The sequence below is a fragment of the Mesoplodon densirostris genome, chromosome 1, assembly GCF_025265405.1.
Source record: "Mesoplodon densirostris isolate mMesDen1 chromosome 1, mMesDen1 primary haplotype, whole genome shotgun sequence".
Lineage (NCBI taxonomy): Eukaryota > Metazoa > Chordata > Mammalia > Artiodactyla > Ziphiidae > Mesoplodon > Mesoplodon densirostris.
This window is the reverse complement of record NC_082661.1, coordinates 201169395-201187697: the sequence shown is the minus strand read 5'-3', so window position 1 is coordinate 201187697 and position 18303 is coordinate 201169395. Positions and strand designations below refer to the sequence as shown.

Below are 18303 nucleotides of genomic sequence, written 5' to 3'. Positions count from 1 at the left end.
AAATAAAAGAAATCCAACTTGGATAGGAAGAAGTAAAACTGTCTCTGTTTGCCGATAACATGAAAATCCTAAAGACAACACCAGAAAACAACTGGTGTTTCCAGAACTAGTGCTCATCAATGAATTCAGTAAAGTTGCAGGATACAAAATTAATATATAGAAATCTGTTGTGTTTCTATATACCAACAACAAACTATCAGAAGGAGAAATTAAGAAAATAATTCCATTTATAATCACATCAAAAAAGAATAAAATACTTAGGTATAAATCTAAGGAGGTAAAAGACCTGTAACTCAGAAAACTGTAAGATACTGATGAAAGAAAGTGAAGATGACACAAACAAATGGAAAGATATACTGTACTCATGGATTGGAAAAATTAATATTGTTAGTGACTGTACTACCCAAAGGCAATCCTTATCAAAATACTAATGGAGTTTTTCACTGAACTAGAACAAATAATTCTAAAATTTGTATTAAACTCAAAAGAACCTGAATAGCCAAAACAATATCGAGAAAGAACAGAGGTGAAAGCATCACACACTTTGATTTCAAACTATTCTACAAAGCTACAGTAATAAAACAGTATGGTACTGGCACAAAAACAGACATAGATCAATGGAACAGAATAGAGAGCTCAGAAACGATCCCACACTCATATGTGGCATTAATCTACAACAAATGAGGCAAGAATATACAATGGGAAAAAGACAGCCTCTTCAATAAATGGTGTTGGGAAAACTGGACAGCTAAATGCAAAAGAATCAAGCTAGACTATTTCTCATGCCATATACAAAAATAAACTCAAAATGGATTAAAGACTTAAATACAAGACCTGAAACCATAAAAATTCTAGAAGAAGACATAGGTGGTATGCTCTTTGACATGGGTCTTAGCAATAATATTTTGACTATGTCTCCTCAGGAAAGGAAAACAAAAGCAGAAGTAAACAAATGGGACTATATCTGACATTATCCAACTGTAGAATCAGTCCCAGCAGCTGTCTACTTCTAAACTTGTTTTCTTAAAGAAAGAAACCTCTAATTTGTGTAAGTCTGTAGGGCTAGTTTTTGCTTACTTGCAGTCAACTGCAATTCCAAATTGATATATTAAAATTTAGATTGGCTTTAAAATATCATGCAGGTCAATGCAATATTTGTTACATTTATCTCCTCCATAACAAGGTACCTTGAATTATGTAAAATGGGAACACATTGTCCACCATCAAGACATCTGACTGAAGGATTGCTTTGGTGAGTTGTTAATTTCTAGGATGTATCACATTGCATTTAGATAACTAGACATTTTTTTTTTTTTTTTTGGCTGCCTTGTATCTTTGTTGCTGTGCGCAGGCTTTCTCTAGTTGTGGCAAGCAGGGGCTACTCTTTGTTGTGGTGTGCGACTTTCTCATTGCAGTGGCTTCTCTTGTTGTGGAGCACAGGCTCTAGGCACGCGGGCTTCAGTAGTTGTAGCCTGTGGGCTCAGTATTTGCGGCACACAGGCCCGAGAGTGAGCGGGCTTTGGTAGTTGTGGCGTGTGGGCTCAGTAGTTGCGGTGCACAGGCTCTAGGGCACATGGGCTTTAGTAGTAGTTGTAGCGTGTGGGCTCAGTAGTTGTGGCTCACAGGCTCTAGAGTGCAGGCTCAGTAGTTGTGGCACATGGGCTTAGTTGCTCCACAGCATGTGGGATCTTCCCACTCCAGGGGCCAAACCTGTGTCCCCTGCATTGGCAGCCATATTCTTAACCACTGCACCACCAGGGAAGTCCCAAACAGACTTAAAACCAAGAGATCTAGCAGGCTGTTTGGAACCACAGATGTGAACACCTGACCTTTTCTCAATAGCCATTTCTCTTCTTTTTATCATAATACAGAAATATTTCTACTAATGACATATACCAAACTTGGGGACGAAATGATGTATCCAATCTTGCAGTGACTATATTAAGATATTCTTTTAAAATATACAACTTTAGTTCAGTTTTATAAATAGATTCCATCACGACTTGTGCTTCTCCTTCTATAGCAGAGAGTTGTCTGTCACTGGGAATCAGCTGCTCAGCCAACTCATTTCCCAGCTTCCTTGTGCTTAGGGCCACTGTTTGGCCAGTCCTTGCTGATAGAATGAATGGCAGTGATGTGCTTTGTTTCCAGGCCTGCCCAGCTCAAAAAATCCCCCACAGGTGTCCCTACTCTTTCCCCCCTTTCTGGCTGGGGAAATGGAAATTATTCCCAGGATGACCTTGGAAGCTATGTGTTGATTACAGAAACTCCATCAACCTGGGTTCCTAACAGTCAGAGGGAGGAGAGCTGCCCTGCTGAGCTGTTCTCTTGCCCAGATCTCTTAGATAAACTTCTATTATGTATGAGCCATTATACGTTTGGGTGTATATTTTATAGTACTTAGCTATCTAATGTGCATTAGGAGCCAAGTAGTATTTATTCATTCATTGGCTATTGGAGTGTCTCCATGTGCCACCCTGGCTCTGTGGCTTCGCCATGCTTTCTAACCAGCGTGGCCCTAGCAAATGGCTCACCCCATTCCATGGTAGTGGAGCCACGTCCCAGATGAGGGCAGTAACATTTTTACTGTAATTAAGTTTCCAGGGCTTCCCTGTTGGTGCAGTGGTTAAGAATCCGCCTGCCAATGCAGAGGGCATGGGTTCAAGCCCTGGTCCGGGAAGATCCCACATGCCATGGAGCAACTAAGCCCATGTGCCACAACTACTGAGCCTGCACTCTAGAGCCCGCAAGCCACAACTACTGAGGCTGAGTGCCACAACTACTGGAGCCCATGTGCCTAGAGCCCGTGCTCCACAACAATGAGAAGCCCGTGCATGCAACAAAGAAAGACCTAACATGGCCAAAAATAAATAAAATAAATAAATTTATTTCAAAAAAAAGTTTCCATTCAGGGTTTGTAAATCGAAACCCACATTTTCTTCCCACAGTTTCCATTTCCTAGCTACATTCTTTCCAGACAAAGGATCCTTCTCCAGCTTTCCCCCTCTATTTCTGTTGACTTCACATGGTAGCTAATCACCTCCAGCTGTACTGGCTCCTGGACCCTGCTGGCCTTGTTTCCTGTGCTTATGACAGGAAAACAAGGTCTCATGATTCCAACTCACTCAGTAGTTTCTAAAAATCTTTTAAAGCAATAGAAACATTTTTTCCAAATCTTTAGCTACAACTCAATCTGTAGAAACTGTGCTGATTGAAGTCGAAGTGATGGTAGTGATACTTCTCTTGCCAGATTCAGAGCCACTTCTGAGGTAGGAATCAAACTTGCTACCTGGTGAGGAGTCACACACATCCCTGTGGGGGTTTGTGCATTTCCTGACACTGTCTTCTGCCCTTAAATAGCGTCAGCTCTTCAGGAGTAGGTCCCAGAAAATCGTTGCACTCAGGTAAGATCAGTAATTCCAGTTAACTAGCTCAGAATTGGTCAATCTGATGAGAAGGAACCAAGCAGTTTCTGGGGTCTTGGGATGGCATCTCTCACGACTGAGTGGAGGAATGCTGTCACAATTAGGAGTTAGTGAAATACGTTCAGTACCGAGAATCAGAAGCAGGTTCTTTGAAGCTGATCTCTTCCTTTTGGGCAGAATCAAATATAAACCTCCCAGGTAGTGTGATATTGTTTTCTTTCATGAGATAGTCTGAGTTTTACAACAACTAAGCCTTGAAAATTCTGACTTATGTACCAGTCAGGCTCACAGGAAGGCAGCAGGAAGGGAGAATGAATTTCTTAGCCACTGTTAGTCAGTACTTGATCCTCACCATCAGAGCCTGGAGAAGATCTACCAGGGGTTCTGACAACACTCCCAGGGCCTGTAGCTGGCACAACTGGGACCCAGTAGGGATATGGAAGTTGGGATCCAGAAGTTCCTGCCTTCCCAGAGGCCTGGAATGTTGTTAAAAAATAGCACACTGGGCTTCCCTGGTGGCGCAGTGGTCGAGAGTACGCCTGCCGATGCAGGGGACACGGGTTCGTGCCCCGGTCCGGGAAGATCCCACATGCTGCAGAGCGGCTGGGCCCGTGAGCCATGGCCGCTGAGCCTGCGCGTCCGCAACAGGAGAGGCCACAACAGTGAGAGGCTCGCGTACCGCAAAAAAAAAAAAAAAAAAATAGCACACTGAAAATGTTTAACTTGTCTGCACACACTTTTGGCTTGTTCATGTTTTAATGTGTATTTTTATTTACAAAGTGAGATGATGTATAACATGATGCAGTTACAAACATTTGATATGTCCATTTTCATGAAAAAGTATATAAATATATTACAGGAACTTCTAGATAGTAAACATTAGAAATTGATACAGTAAACATTTGCTACCTTTTTTTCTATGCCAATATTACTGTCATTTAAAGCTTAAATACTGGTTTCAAGTATCCCCTATAAAATAGCTCTAGTTTTTAAAAAATACTGGAAAATAATTTCGCTATAAACAAGATTGGTGCCTTAAAAATAGACTCAGTGTGTCCTTGTAACAATGTCAACTATAGTCAAATGCTGCCTTAATCATCCCTAAGATCTGCATTATTCAGTTAGTGTTAAAAAAATCTTTGATAATTATCACAGGTTAAAGTAGCTGTAAAAATACAGCATTTACCATTATTTATTGTTATTAAGATGCCCCTCTAAGGTAGAGGAGAATAAGCATAATGATGTTTTATGGACTTACTGCCCTGTGATCTTTATTTTAAATAGACAGCAGGAGCATCTGCTGGAAGTTAGGAGAGAAATGGACAGACATCCAGAAGGCTGTTCTTGTCATGTCATTTCAGAGGCTGGGCCTGCTCTTTCTCCTCTTCTTCAGCTTGAAGACGTGTCAGGACATAAAGGATGACTTGATAGCAGAAAATATACTGATCCTATAGCCCCCTCACCAAAAAAAAAAAAAAAAAAAAAAGAAAAGAGGAAAAAAAAAGAGAGGGAGAGAAGACTTTAGATGTATAATATGAATATATATATATATATATATATAGCTTCACCGTTACTGGAAGTGAAGCTTGAATAATTTTGAAAATATGAAAAATTGTGTCACAGGGTTGAATGTAAGAAGCAGGACATAGAATTGTGCATTGTCACAAAAATTATAAGAAACAGAAACCAGATTGACAAAATGTGGAGGGAAGAAGCCTTGGGGGTGGGTGGTGAGTGCTAACTGAAGTTGTCTCTGATGGGTGGACCACTTCTATTTTTTTGTGCTTTGGTGATTTTTATGATTTGCTTTTATAATGGAAAAATAAACTTCCTACAAAATTTCCTCTAGACTTATTGAACTCATCTTGATGTTTTGAAATGTCAAGAGATTAATACCCAAGAAACTACACAAAATAACTGTCTTTAAATATTTTGGAACAAAAGAATATTTTTGATTTCAAAAATCAATGTTTTTCTGAAAATTAACTTTTTCAGTGAAATTAACTCTCTATTAAGTTGATAGTGCAGGGATCTGAGTTTTCCTGTTACTTGGCAAGGAATTAATGAGCCTGAAAATAAATGGGAAAAATTCACAGTATACTAAGTGGAAAGTAACAGTAATAACTACAGTTGAATGTCATTTAAAACAGTTGTGTGCATGTGAGCACACACACTGTGCACTAAAGAATGTTCGGAATGTTGCCTAAAATGTTAACAACTCTGAAGAAGAGGAATACAAGTAACTCTTTTATTTCCTTTTGCCCATCTGAATTTTAATTTGCCCACATTTTCCACACATTTATCCTTGACTTTCTCTCACGCCACAAACAATCCATTAGCAAACACTTCACATAATGTCCTTTTCTCCCTACATCTACACTCACCACTCCAGTCTGGGCCACCACTGCTTGCAACCTAACCAACCTCCTGCTTCTAACCCTACACCCTCCTTCCTAATTCAATTTGATCTTGTTTTAACACAGCAGCCAGAGTGGTCCTTTAAAATGGGAGTCAGATCATGTCATTCTATACAGACAATCCTGCGATGGCCCCATCTCACTCAGAGGAAAGCCCTGGCCCCGTCACCTCCTCTCGCACTTCCCCTCCTGCTGCCTCCACCTCAGACACACTGGCCATGATTATTCTCGAACACACAAGACCCACTCCCACCTTGGACCTCGTCGCAGGTGGTTCTGTCTGCCTGAAAGGCTCTTACCCCCAGACATCTGCGTGACCACCTGCTTCACGTCCTTCAAATCTTTGCTCAAGGGTTACGTCCTCAGTGGTGCCACTCTATTTAAAATATCACCCCAACCTGCCATGACTCATCCTCTTTACCCTACTCTTTTTCCCTCTAAAGCACTTATCAATTTCAAAGATCCTATATCGTTTACTCAGCTAATGGGTTTATTATCTGCCTTCCTCATCACCATCCACTAGAAGATCTTTGTTATTCCATCAGGGATCTTCATCTTATTCACTGATATGCTCCAAGCATCTAGAAGAGTGCCTGGCATATAGTAGGCACTTAATAAACATCTGTTAAACAAGTGAACTTCCTGGGTCTAAAGAACTGCTTATACAGATCAGTATGTTTTTGTTACCTAGAAAAATATGACTGTGAATCAGCTTAATATTTAGGAGACCTAATTTGAATTAAAAAGGTATAAGAAGGGAAAGTAGGCAAATTTAAATTTTAAAAATAGTAAACTTCTACATTCTTCAAGAGGTAGAGATAAATGAATTTATAGATATATGAAACTAGCTTCCACATCCCTCCCCCAATACAAACAAAAAGGATAATGGAACTATGCAGAGCAGACAGACTCTAAGTAATGCAGTCCCTGGGAAGGACCCAAGTCTGTAGGTCAGTGGGTGATTTAACCCATGTTTTGACTTTAGGTAAGAGAAATGAAAATGATCAAAACAGAGGATAAATGAACACTTTCCCAAGAGTGCCTTCTCCAAGCTAAACAACTCCATCCTCCCTTCCTGCCTTCTGATCAATGCTGTTGAATCCATTCCCTCTCAGGAAATTTCTGTAGCAAGAAGATTACCTTTTATCTCTTTTTTAGGTTGGAAATGGGGAAGGAATGCCACTAATTACATGCTCTTTTGTACCACCCCAAATTTTTGCCCCCAATATACCGTCCTACTCTCTGTAATCTATTCATTGTAGATATTGCATTTCCTCATTTTTTAAACTGAAAGGCAACATTTTAAAAAGATAGCCTAGAAATATTTTCACAAAAATCTTCATTAGAAGGCACCAGCCAACACTCACCTCTGTCTGAACCATTCCATGTCTTTGTAGTCTCATGCAGCGCACTAAATCAGAGATGTCAAACTGCCAAAGGAAACAGAATCTGTATGTTAAATAAAAAGGATAACTGAATTTGAACCCCAAAGATTCACTAAGGAGTGGCTTACATAGATTTCTGCACCCCGATCTCCTTCCCCTGCTAGCAGTCTTGAGAAACTGTTCTGGACAAAATTAGGTTGGTGAACTGACTTTGCCATCATTTGATAATTTTTTTTTTTTTTTTTTTTTTTTTTTGCTGTACGCGGGCCTCTCACTGCTGTGGCCTCTCCCGTTGCGGAGCACAGGCTCCGGACACACAGGCTCCGCGGCCATGGCTCGTGGGCCCAGCCACTCCGCGGCATGTGGGATCTTCCGGGATAGGGGCACGAACCCGTGTCCCCTGCATCGGCAGGCGGACTCCCAACCACTGCGCCACCAGGGAAGCCCCATCATTTGATAATTTTATTTGTTTTTTTTTAAGAATTAGGAAGGTTATCCTATTTGAAAATCCCCAACAGAAATGCTCTTCACTCTGAAATTTGACTAATTTCTAATATCTCCATTAAAAAAAAAAGGCAAAGTATTTTTCCTACATTTTCCTGCTCAGAATAAAATTCCTGACCTTTTTATTTTCCCAAGGGAGAAACGGACTATTTCATTTGTCCTACTTAAATTATCATGAGAGTGTGAAGAGCAAGACAGAACTGTTTTTAGCAAATTCTTCAAGAGGTAATGATTTTAATTACATATTATGTGTACTAAGATATTCTAACATTCTAAGCATGATTTATCCTAATTTAGGTTTTAAGTAAGATTATACTCTTATTAGCTTTGTTTACTTAGTAATAATTTTAAAAATTGGGGGTAATTGTTTAGAGATAGACTATTTAGCATCAATTTGCATAACGAAGTATTTCCCACCTATAGGTAACAATAACAAAAAACCCAGTAAAATAAATATAAGTTTGAAGTATTATTTCTTCTTGATTATGGCCTATGCAGTTTTGAACGTTTACTAAAGTACAATTCTATGTAGTAAGAAAATTGTCATTCATACAAACTGATAAATAAAAAAAATTCCGAGTACTCACTTCAAGATCTTGACTGATTAATCCTAGAACCACATCTATGCATATCAGGGTCCCTGAACGTCCAATGCCGGCGCTGCAGTGTGTGGTGATTGGGCCCGATCTATGAATGTGTCTCATGTAAGAGATAAAAGTGAGCAAGTCGTCTGGCTGAGAAGGTGTACCATGGTCTGGCCAGGCAGTGAAATTCAGATGAGAAATATGTCGCACCTCTCCTGTCTGAAATTGTACAACAGAATAAGTAGATAAAGGCATACTATGTTGTTCACATATAATTAGTTCTTATTATTTTGTCCTTTTAAATTTTGACTTGGCCATTGGATTAGATACAAGGAAAAGTGAAAGACAGACTCCATCAAACAAGACACTGAGGGCCTTTATCAAGGAGGCTACTAGATCCACACTTTAAATATTGGTAAAAACGACTTTTTGGAAACCCTAAAAGCAAATTTATGTTTTGATATGAATAGCAACCTTTTTTTAATGATCCCATTTCAAATTCACCTTAGATAAATAAAAGCCACAGTCATTGCAGTGGCTTAAAAGCACTACATGATGTGGCCCGGCTACCTCTCAGACCTAACCTCTTGCTCCTGGCCACTTTGCTCCAGCCATAGGGACCTCTCCGGTTCTTTAAAAACACTAGGCACAGTTCAGTCTCAGGGCCTTTGCACTTGCTCTTTCTGACTGAAATGCTTCCCTCCCCCCAGATATCCCTGTGATGATGTTTTTCTCACAGCACCATCAACACCAGTATCTTTTCATTAGAAAGTAAGGTCCATGAGGTCAGGGATTTCCTTTTGTTTGTGTTGTTAACTTCTGATCCCCTATATTCCATAACAGGGCCTAACTAAGCTCTATAAACATGTGTTGATTAAATAAACAAGTCATTTAAGGAATATTGAACAATTGTGCTAGCATAAGTAATGGGTAGGCTGGTGTAAGTGAGTGAATAAGGAAGTATAATCTTTAATTCTTTGTAAAACCACAAATCAAAAATCATGAAGGAGTTTCTCAGGCTATGTTTACATGCCACCAATAACACTGAGTCAGTAAGTTTTGTTTCTATGAACGTAAAATTATTCTGTTTCTTTAACAAAGTTAAAATGCCAATAGGAAACACATTACTCAAACTGAGTATTACTGGGTGGAGGAAGGAAATAAAGTGAGGGGGTGTGTAGGTGAGGAAACAGTAGCAGCTTTACTTAAGGTATACCCACTTATCTAATTCAAGCTAAATTTATTCAGTGCTTAGGTGGCTGCAATAGGAATTACCTGAATAACAAACATTTATGCTACAATTGTTCCTGTATTACCAAATACGTTGTCTTTATGGGGGAATATTTGCTACTTAGAGGGTTTTAAAAAACAGTTTCATTGAGTCTACTTAGAGGTTTGACCTGAAAAATATATTTCCAGCACATAGCTTCTGAGCCATTCTGTGCTGTCTATCACAAAGCAAAGGATGATGGTTGATCCTGTAAAAGTCCTGTATTATCATTTTCATTTAATACAGTACATACCGGAGGAAACTATTTGGCAGAATTCATGAAGAGGATCACATTTAAGCTTATATTAGATTAAGGATAGTAGATGGAATTAGTTCCACTGAAATGGGACCCAAGAAGTCACTGGCTTTTATTCAGAAACACATTGATGTAATCATGGAAAGATTTAATCCACGTACCTGAATGTCTTCTAGGGTCATTGCCCTTACTACAAAGCCCTTTAGCTGCTGCACTCTCACAAGAGCCAGTCGAAGCCTGTTGCTGACCATTGTTGTTTTGCCTAGGACATTAGGCCAATAGCGCTGGCATTTGATTTTTTCCCCTTCCACTTCTTGGGTCATCATGGCTATCACTGTGGATTTTTGTTCCCAAATCATCTGCCAGAAATCTCCAACGGTTGTAGGGAGAGGTCCTTGGCAGGCAATGTAGACAAATTCTTCTCTCCCCACCGGTATCTTAATGAAGCTGGCGTTGATATATCCACCTTCATCTCCAAGAGGCACTCTTGTAGCATCGTCTGTGAATTTCCAACCACAAAACAGAGCCATCTATATCATGCATTTTTAAACAAGAGCCCTATAGACAAGGTGAGTCAAAGATTATTAGAATTTCCTCATAACCATAGATGAAATCGCAAAAACATTTTAATAAAGGCATATTTTCAAACTGCAGTACAGTCAAATCATTTTGTACATTTCCCTCATGTTATAAGTATATTTAAGATGTCAACTCAGTTTTGGAAAAAATTAGATATTGTTCACATAGATTTGGTTGGAAAAAAATCAAAATTAATAATGACTGCATTTAGAACTTCTTAATAACTAGGGAAACACAACTTTGCTACTTCTCCATTGTTATTTTAATAATGATGACAATAGTAAATTTAATATAATGAAAAATTTGAAAATTATTTCATAAAACCAAAATTAGTATTACAGTAAAACTATTAAAGTACTTATTACAAATATAATTGGCACAATTAATTCTTGCTTATCTAATTATAGTCTTTTGAGTAAGCAGCCAAAATAATAAACTAACTCAATAAATAAAAAGGTAGCACACTTTATTCTCCAGGCATTGTAATTTCATATAGTCAAAATACACATTTTCAAACCAAGCTCCCCCAGTAAAAAGTGTATATAAACCATCTCATCCAAGAGAATTAATCTGTATGTACTTACACATTAGAAGTCATTTCAATCTCACATATAACTGGTTATTTCTGTGATTACCAAATTATGACATTTAGTAATAGATTTCAAAATCCTCCATCAATTGCCCTTCTATTATTTGACTTCTATCTCTTGATCCACGGAAACAAATCTACTCAGTAGTTTTGGATTTATGGCTTATCCCATTCTGCTTTGAGATACTAGTCTGCCATTTTTTTTGCCCGAAATAATTAGCATCTACTTTATGCCAAACCATAATCTATTCCATTTTAAAAATCCTGTCTAAGGGCTTCCCTTGTGGCGCAGTGATTGAGAGTCCACCTGCCGATGCAGGGGACACAGGTTCGTGCCCCGGTCTGGGAAGATCCCACGTGACGTGGAGTGGCTGGGCCCGTGAGCCATGGCCGCTGAGCCTGCGCGTCTGGAGCCTGAGCTCCACAATGGGAGAGGCCACAGCAGTGAGAGACCCGCGTACCGCAAAAAAAAAAAAAAAAAAATTCCTGTCTAAGATTCAATTCTTTTCTTTTTTTCTTTTTCTCTGTACACGGGCCTCTCACTGTTGTGGCCTCTCCCGTTGCAGAGCACAGGCTCTGGACGCGCAGGCTCAGCGGCCATGGCTCACGGGCCCAGCCGCTCCACAGCATGTGGGATCTTCCCGGACTGGGGCACAAACCCATGTACCCTAGCATCAGCAGGTGGACTCTCAACCACTGTGCCACCAGGGAAGCCCTAAGATTCAATTCTTAAGGGAAGTTTTCTACAATGAATTTTGTGTCTTCCACCTTGATTGAAAAAATTCAATTGTAGTATTATTTATTGCATGATTTGTCACTATTGGTTGTTATTTATCTTTGAATTTATGACTTCCTGGCAAAGATAAGGTCAGTATGTCATATCATGAAATCCAACATGATTATACATGTAAATGTGGCTTGTGATTATTATAAGAAGTTGCTAGTGTTAGTATTTTAGCTATATACATATATTCATATATATATTTTTAAAAAAACACGTCGATTGGTAAAATGGGTGAAATATGGGTAAAAAGAATTGCTATTTTTTTCTTCCTGTTATCTTTAACAATTCAAAGAACAATGCAACTTGGTAGTCCCATGGTGGCCACACACACGTATACAGCTGTTATGTACCACAGACATTTTTCTAAACTTAAAATAGTAGAATAAATAGATTTGATTGTGACACATGAACTAAGAAACTGCTTATCTAGAAGCCAATTCCTATGTTTAAAAAGACTTTAAAAATTCATCAATGTCTGAAGAAATGTTTAAGATGCCTCTAATCAATTTTCAGAATACACAGATAATTTAATTAATTAATTAATTAATTAATTAATTAATTAATGGCTGCATTGGGTCTTTGTTGCTGTGCACGGGCTTTCTCTAGTTGCAGTGAGTGGGGGCTACTCTTAATTGTGGTGCGCGGGCTTCTCACTGCAGTGGCTTCTCCTGTTGCAGAGTTCTGGCTCTAGGTGCACGGGCTCAGTAGTTGTGGCTCGTGGGCTCTAGAGCGCAGGCTCAGTAGTTGTGGCACACGGGCTTAGTTGCTCCGCAGCATGTGGGATCTTCCTGGACCAGGGCTTGAACCTGTGTCCCCTGCACTGGCAGGCAGATTCTTAACCACTGCACCACCAGGGAAGCCCCAAAGATAATTTTAAAAAATTCAGGTTATATATATAAATTTATCTGTTACTGATGTAAATCTCTGAATGTGTGTGTCTGCATGTGTGCACACTTATGTGAGAGATAAGGTAAACTAGCACATAAGTTTTAAATCAGTTTAAATTATATTAAAATTACATTTGATTTGAAGCCTAATTGGAACTTACAGGGAAGTATATTTTTATATCGGTTCTTCCTTCTGTTTTCCTTAGTCTGTCCAATTAGACACTGATCCAAAGGTTTTAATTCTTGAAGATTCTGTAAAGCAAAAGTGGAAATAAAATTAAATTTGTTGAGATAAACAGTAATTCAGTAATGATTGCAAATGCTTTTTTAAAAAATAAAATTATTTATTTTATTTATTTTTATTTTTGGCTGCCTTGGGTTTTCGTTGCTGCCTGTGGGCTTTCTCTAGTTGCAGTGAGCGGGGGCTACTCTTCGTTGTGGTGTGCAGGCTTCTCATTGCGGTGGCTTTTCTTGTTGCGGAGCACGGGCTCTAGGCACGTGGGCTTCAGTAGTTGTGGCTGGCGGGCTCTAGAGCAGAGGCTCAGTAGTTGTGGCGCACAGGTTTAGTTGTCCCGTGGCGTGTGGGATCTCCTGGACCAGGGCTCGAACCCGTGTCCCCTGCATTGGCAGGTGGATTCTTAACCACTGAGCCACCAGGGAAGCCCCTGCAAATGCTTTAAATGTGCAGGGTGCAAAACTGACTATTGATCAGGGCAAATTTGACCCTTAAGAAACAAATATGTCCTGTCAAGACAAATAAGCCTGCAATCCCAATACTAATTCAATATACCAGTTGTTGAAATATATTGTTGCAAATATCTTTAACATGTTGCAGTCAACTAACTTTGTGAGGCAGCAGTTTGTATCTTAATTTGAAAGTTCAGCTTAATGATGTGTATAATTTCATTTTAGAAAAAACCCCCACAATTCATGAAAACAATTTTGGCTTAAAGTAATGAGCTGGAGCAGAATTTCTTGCATTATTGTCTCTGGGGTCACAGAATATTCCAAGTGGTAGAATTGTGGTAAGATAGTCCTAAATTCTAGAGTCAACTCTTTCTCACTTTTCATTCACTCATTAATTGATCCATCCATCCATCTAGCCATCCAAGTCAACCAATATACATTGAAAATGCCTACTATATGCAAGGCACTGTAATAAGTGCTGGGGATACATTAGAGAGAAAGAAGTTATGATTTGGGCTGTCCTGGAGACCACAGGCTACTGGGAGAAAGAGGCAGTAAAAGAGTAAACAAACAAATATTGTGATATATGCTTTGAAGAAATTAACAAGCTGCTGTGATACAGAAAAATAAACATCTGCTTTATAAAGGGTTGTGATGGAAGGTCTCTGAGATGGTAACATTTAAACTTAAGACCTTAAAGAAGAAATCACGTCTGCAAAATGGAGAGAAAGAGTAGAACTTAACATTGTGAACCTGTTTCCAAATCCATACAATGGGATTTAAAAATAATTTGAGCATTATACACAAAGCATCTAGCACACTGTTGAAGCTCTCAGTAGGAGTTAGCTCCTTTCACTTCAGGGTCTACAAAAAGCTCAGGATGTGGGCAAGTAAGTAGATGGTTTGAGAGAGATGGGCAAGGTAGACCCCCAAACTACAGTGGTGCAACATTATTCTTTGGCCTAATGGTAAGTAATGGATGGGGCCAGCAAGACCACAGGAGCAAGGCCTCTGAAGCACTGCTGCTTTGAACTGGGGGGCACATTCTTGGAGCTGTATTAAAATAAAAACTGTTGCTAACGATGAATCACATCTTTAGTGTATTAACTATAAAGTTTAGTTGGATGGTTGGAATTGATACTTGACTTTTAAAAAAATCTCTTTAGCCTTACTTATGAGGATAATCTTCAGGGAGATTTATCAAGCTCTGAAGCTGCTAAAGACATCCCTTTAAATCAATACTATTAGGATCCTAATTAGAAAAATTAATTTACTGCTAGAAATGACAAGGTGGTGCTTTTATAGTTGGAAGTTGTAAAGTAATAGACATTTTCAAGATTCTTAAAATTTCTCCTAACCTTGCAGAAAACTTTGTTGGAGAAAGAACCATTGTCAAAAGCCCCTTACCTCTAGCTCCTTAGATGGAATTCCTTGATCTAGTAAACCCCGCAACATTCGAATGATTGATTTCAACTCTGTACCGGTGTATTTACTGGAGGGAAGCAGTTTGACAATGGGGAGTGTGGTGAGCTCCTCATCTGTCAGAAAGGGATGACCTAACAAGAAGATGGCAGTTGATTAAAAAAAAAAAAAAAATCCCCCCAGAATTGATTTAGCCAATAAGAGAGCTAATTTTAGCCAATAAGAGAACCAATTTGATCCTATTCTCGCTTCATCTATTTTTTACAAAAGTGAGAGTCTTTGAATTAATAAGGCAATAGAACTAACAAGTAGGCAGATAACTACAATCATCAAAGGAAAATCCTGGCCATAGCAAGATCCTTGTACCCAACCCTTAAGGGAACACCTCACTGACTGTTCAGAGTTCTTAAGGCTCTTGGCTGTCAATTACTTATAGCTTTTAAAGGAGTTTAAATTGTTTCTCTTTGCTTCTCTGGACCCAAATGGCACTGTTTACTTGATAAGAATGTATTTAGTCCTGTTTTTATTTTGCATTTAAATTAGCCTCCAAGCACATGGAGAAAAGATGAAGGGAGATGCTTCAGAAATTCCTTACAAGGGGACATGGCACTAGAAACACTGATTTCTCCCCTCTCTACCCACCCTTGGTACTCAGTGCCACTATCCCTGTCATTTGATAGTTTTCTCCATGCAAATGAAATCCTAAGGGTCTTTAGGAGTTTATCAAACAAGTGCTATCAATGTCTAAGAAAAGGTATGTGTCTAATTTAGTACCTGCTCTACTTATGGAAAATGCTGATAACAGAAGGCAACTCTTATCCTGGAAAAAAGTAGGAGAGACTTCTTGCTATAGTCTGCACAAGTGTAGCTTTAATTACATCAATCAGTTGATAAAAACATTTTGATGATGCAGCTACTATGCACGCAACAGTAATTCCAGGCACTGGGGGATCTCAAGAAGCTTAAGTTCTGTCTGGGGTGAAGACTAGTTGTGAATACGAAATCCAATCATATGAAATATCTGTAAACTTTTACAGAACTGAGTGTGAATGCAACAGGAGCTCAGATGCTGGAGAGATGAACCTGGGTTACAGGATTTGAGCATTTCCATTGACACCAACAAACCAACTAAGTCAAAAAAGTGTTAATTCGGGCCTCCCTGGTGGCGCAGTGGTTGAGAGTCCGCCTGCCGATGCAGGGGACACGGGTTCGTGCCCCGATCCCGGAGGATCCCACATGCCGCGGAGCGGCTGGGCCCGCGAGCCATGGCCGCGGGGCCTGTGTGTCCGGAGCCTGTGCTCCGCAACGGGAGAGGCCACAGCAGTGAGAGGCCCGCGTACAGCAAAAAAAAAAAAAAAAAAAAAAAAAGTGTTAATTCGACTCCTTTAATTTCTTTCAACAATGACTTCAAATTACAAAACTGTGTTCTTTCACTGCATTAATATAACATTTCTTTATACGAAGAAAAAGAAATAGAACGCTGGATAGAACTTCATTTATCTACTGGCTCAGTATAAAACAAGAGAGGCAGTAATAGTGAGGACAGACCAACTGACTCTTGCTCTTAAAAATTTTCCTATCTTTGAGCTATTCTTCCTACTTTACTATAAATAAAATGTGCTCCTAGATTTCTTATTCCAAGATGGCAAAATTGTGACTCTGTGTTTCCATTTAAAGTACTTACACATCTATTTACATGTTTTACTCCAAGCCACTGAGAATTTTAGCCTAATAACTGTGCAAATATCTGGTCAATAAATGAATGTTGATGTTTGTTTATGTGATTTAACTTTACGTACAGAACTTAATAATGCAGACATATGGTGAAATAACATATCCATATATTCTGAAAACTGTAATTTTCAAACACTTATTTTTTCTTCCTATAGTTTTTATTTTAAAAGTTGCTAATAAATTTCTTGCCTTTATTGGAATCTTCATGGTTTGTCACTTCTATTGGCAATTCATCACTTCCCCATGTTATTTCATCATCATCATCAGTCTTCTTTTCGGCTGACTTGTGAATTAAGCTATGACAACAAAACACATTTATATTTTCTTCAGTTCTGTGTCCAAAATAAATTGAAATATTATGTCCTTGAACTACATATTTCTACTACAATTATTATGGTATTTAAAAATAGATTATTTGATTAAAAAACCTTAAATCCACAATTCCTACAGAATTGTTTAATATAGTTTAAATTTTGTCCTCAAACAAATCCCAAGTCTTTGAACCTTAGGTTGAAGGAGTCCTCTTGGGGATGGAGAAGGTGGTGGTTTGTTTCCACCCTTCCACTTGGATGCATGATTACAACTGTGTAAGTAGAGCTCTCTTTTGTTTTTTTTAACAGCTGTCTACTATTGTACTGTATGAATGATTCTTCATTTAATTACAGAAGTCCCTACTGATGGACATCAGTGTTTCACTACAATTGGGGGTGAAAAGGACACTCTGGTATCTGGGCACTCACTTAATGTAATAAAACTCAGTACAAGTTCTCATTATTCTAGGGGTGCACAGCAGATGCCATCTCTCAGGTAAGGTGGGTGGCTAGAAAAGAGAAACTAGGTAGAAGAATAACATTTAGTGATCAGATGAGATGAAAAAGGATAATGCAAAGGCCTGAATACATTTTTAACTTTCTGATGCTCAGGGGAACAAAGCAGAGTACATTTTGTCTGATGACAATATTATACACCATTAAGGCAGGACATGCACTAATGCTCCCAAAACATTGTAACAGGACAGCAATTATGCTGCTTTTATGGTGGATGCTTTCCTCTGCTCCAACTAATTGTACATCACACTTAACATGTAATTTGCAAGTTCTGCATCCATGAGGTCTTTTTGGTCTTCTAGCAAGTATGCTTTGTTTGGAAGGATATGTTTTGGAGATCCTCCCATAAGGATCCTCCCTTCTTTCTCATTCTTTTGAACAGCTGCTTAGTATTTCATTGTATGAGCACACTCTAATTTATTTTGTGTCTATTATGGTTTTTTACTACTATAAACAATGTTGCAATAAATATTCTTATAGAAATGCCTGCATACATATGGTAGTAGGATCAATTCTTAGAAATAAAATTGCTAGGTTGAAGGGAATGTACTACAGTTCTTTGAACCTATGACACGTATCATTGTAAGATATGCTATTCTGAATTAGGTCACAATGAGAGATACTTGGACTACCTATGTGCCAAACACCTGGAACAGCTGGCTGGGTTGTGGGTTCATAGACCCTGTCTTCACCCCCCAGTGACGCTGACCAGCCACAGGCCGTGAGGTCTCAGGGGGCCATTCCTGCAGTGGGGCCTGTGGTTGAAACATGGACTTCCTTGTCCCCAAGCAAATCTCTAGGAGTTTAGAACCCAGTGTTGACTAAGTCTCTGCTCGAAACCAGATCAGAACCATGGCTTAGGAGGGGCAGAGAGGGGAGACAGAGTGAATAATAAAGCAGGCAGGTAGTGAGGGCCACCATAAACTTCGCAGGAGTTCCTTCAAAGGCATTTC

General features: G+C 39.1%; 1 protein-coding gene across 7 annotated transcripts in view; it reads right to left on the bottom strand.

The window, feature by feature from the left end:
* Positions 1-4184: 4184 nt before the first annotated feature.
* Positions 4185-18303, bottom strand: part of PTPN13 (protein tyrosine phosphatase non-receptor type 13) — a 224132-nt gene continuing 210013 nt past the window's right edge. For 4 of the 7 annotated variants that reach the window (XM_060114277.1, XM_060114281.1, XM_060114278.1 and 1 more), the window contains 7 exons: positions 16713-16819; positions 14775-14923; positions 12842-12932; positions 10003-10340; positions 8319-8534; positions 7210-7272; positions 4185-4873 (listed from right to left, as the gene is read on the bottom strand). In XM_060114277.1, coding sequence (XP_059970260.1) covers positions 4778-4873; positions 7210-7272; positions 8319-8534; positions 10003-10340; positions 12842-12932; positions 14775-14923; positions 16713-16819 — 1060 coding nt within the window. In that variant the 3' untranslated portion in view covers positions 4185-4777. The remainder of the gene's footprint in view (positions 4874-7209; positions 7273-8318; positions 8535-10002; positions 10341-12841; positions 12933-14774; positions 14924-16712; positions 16820-18303) is intronic. The other 3 variants (XM_060114279.1, XM_060114283.1, XM_060114292.1) reach the window with 1 other exon arrangement.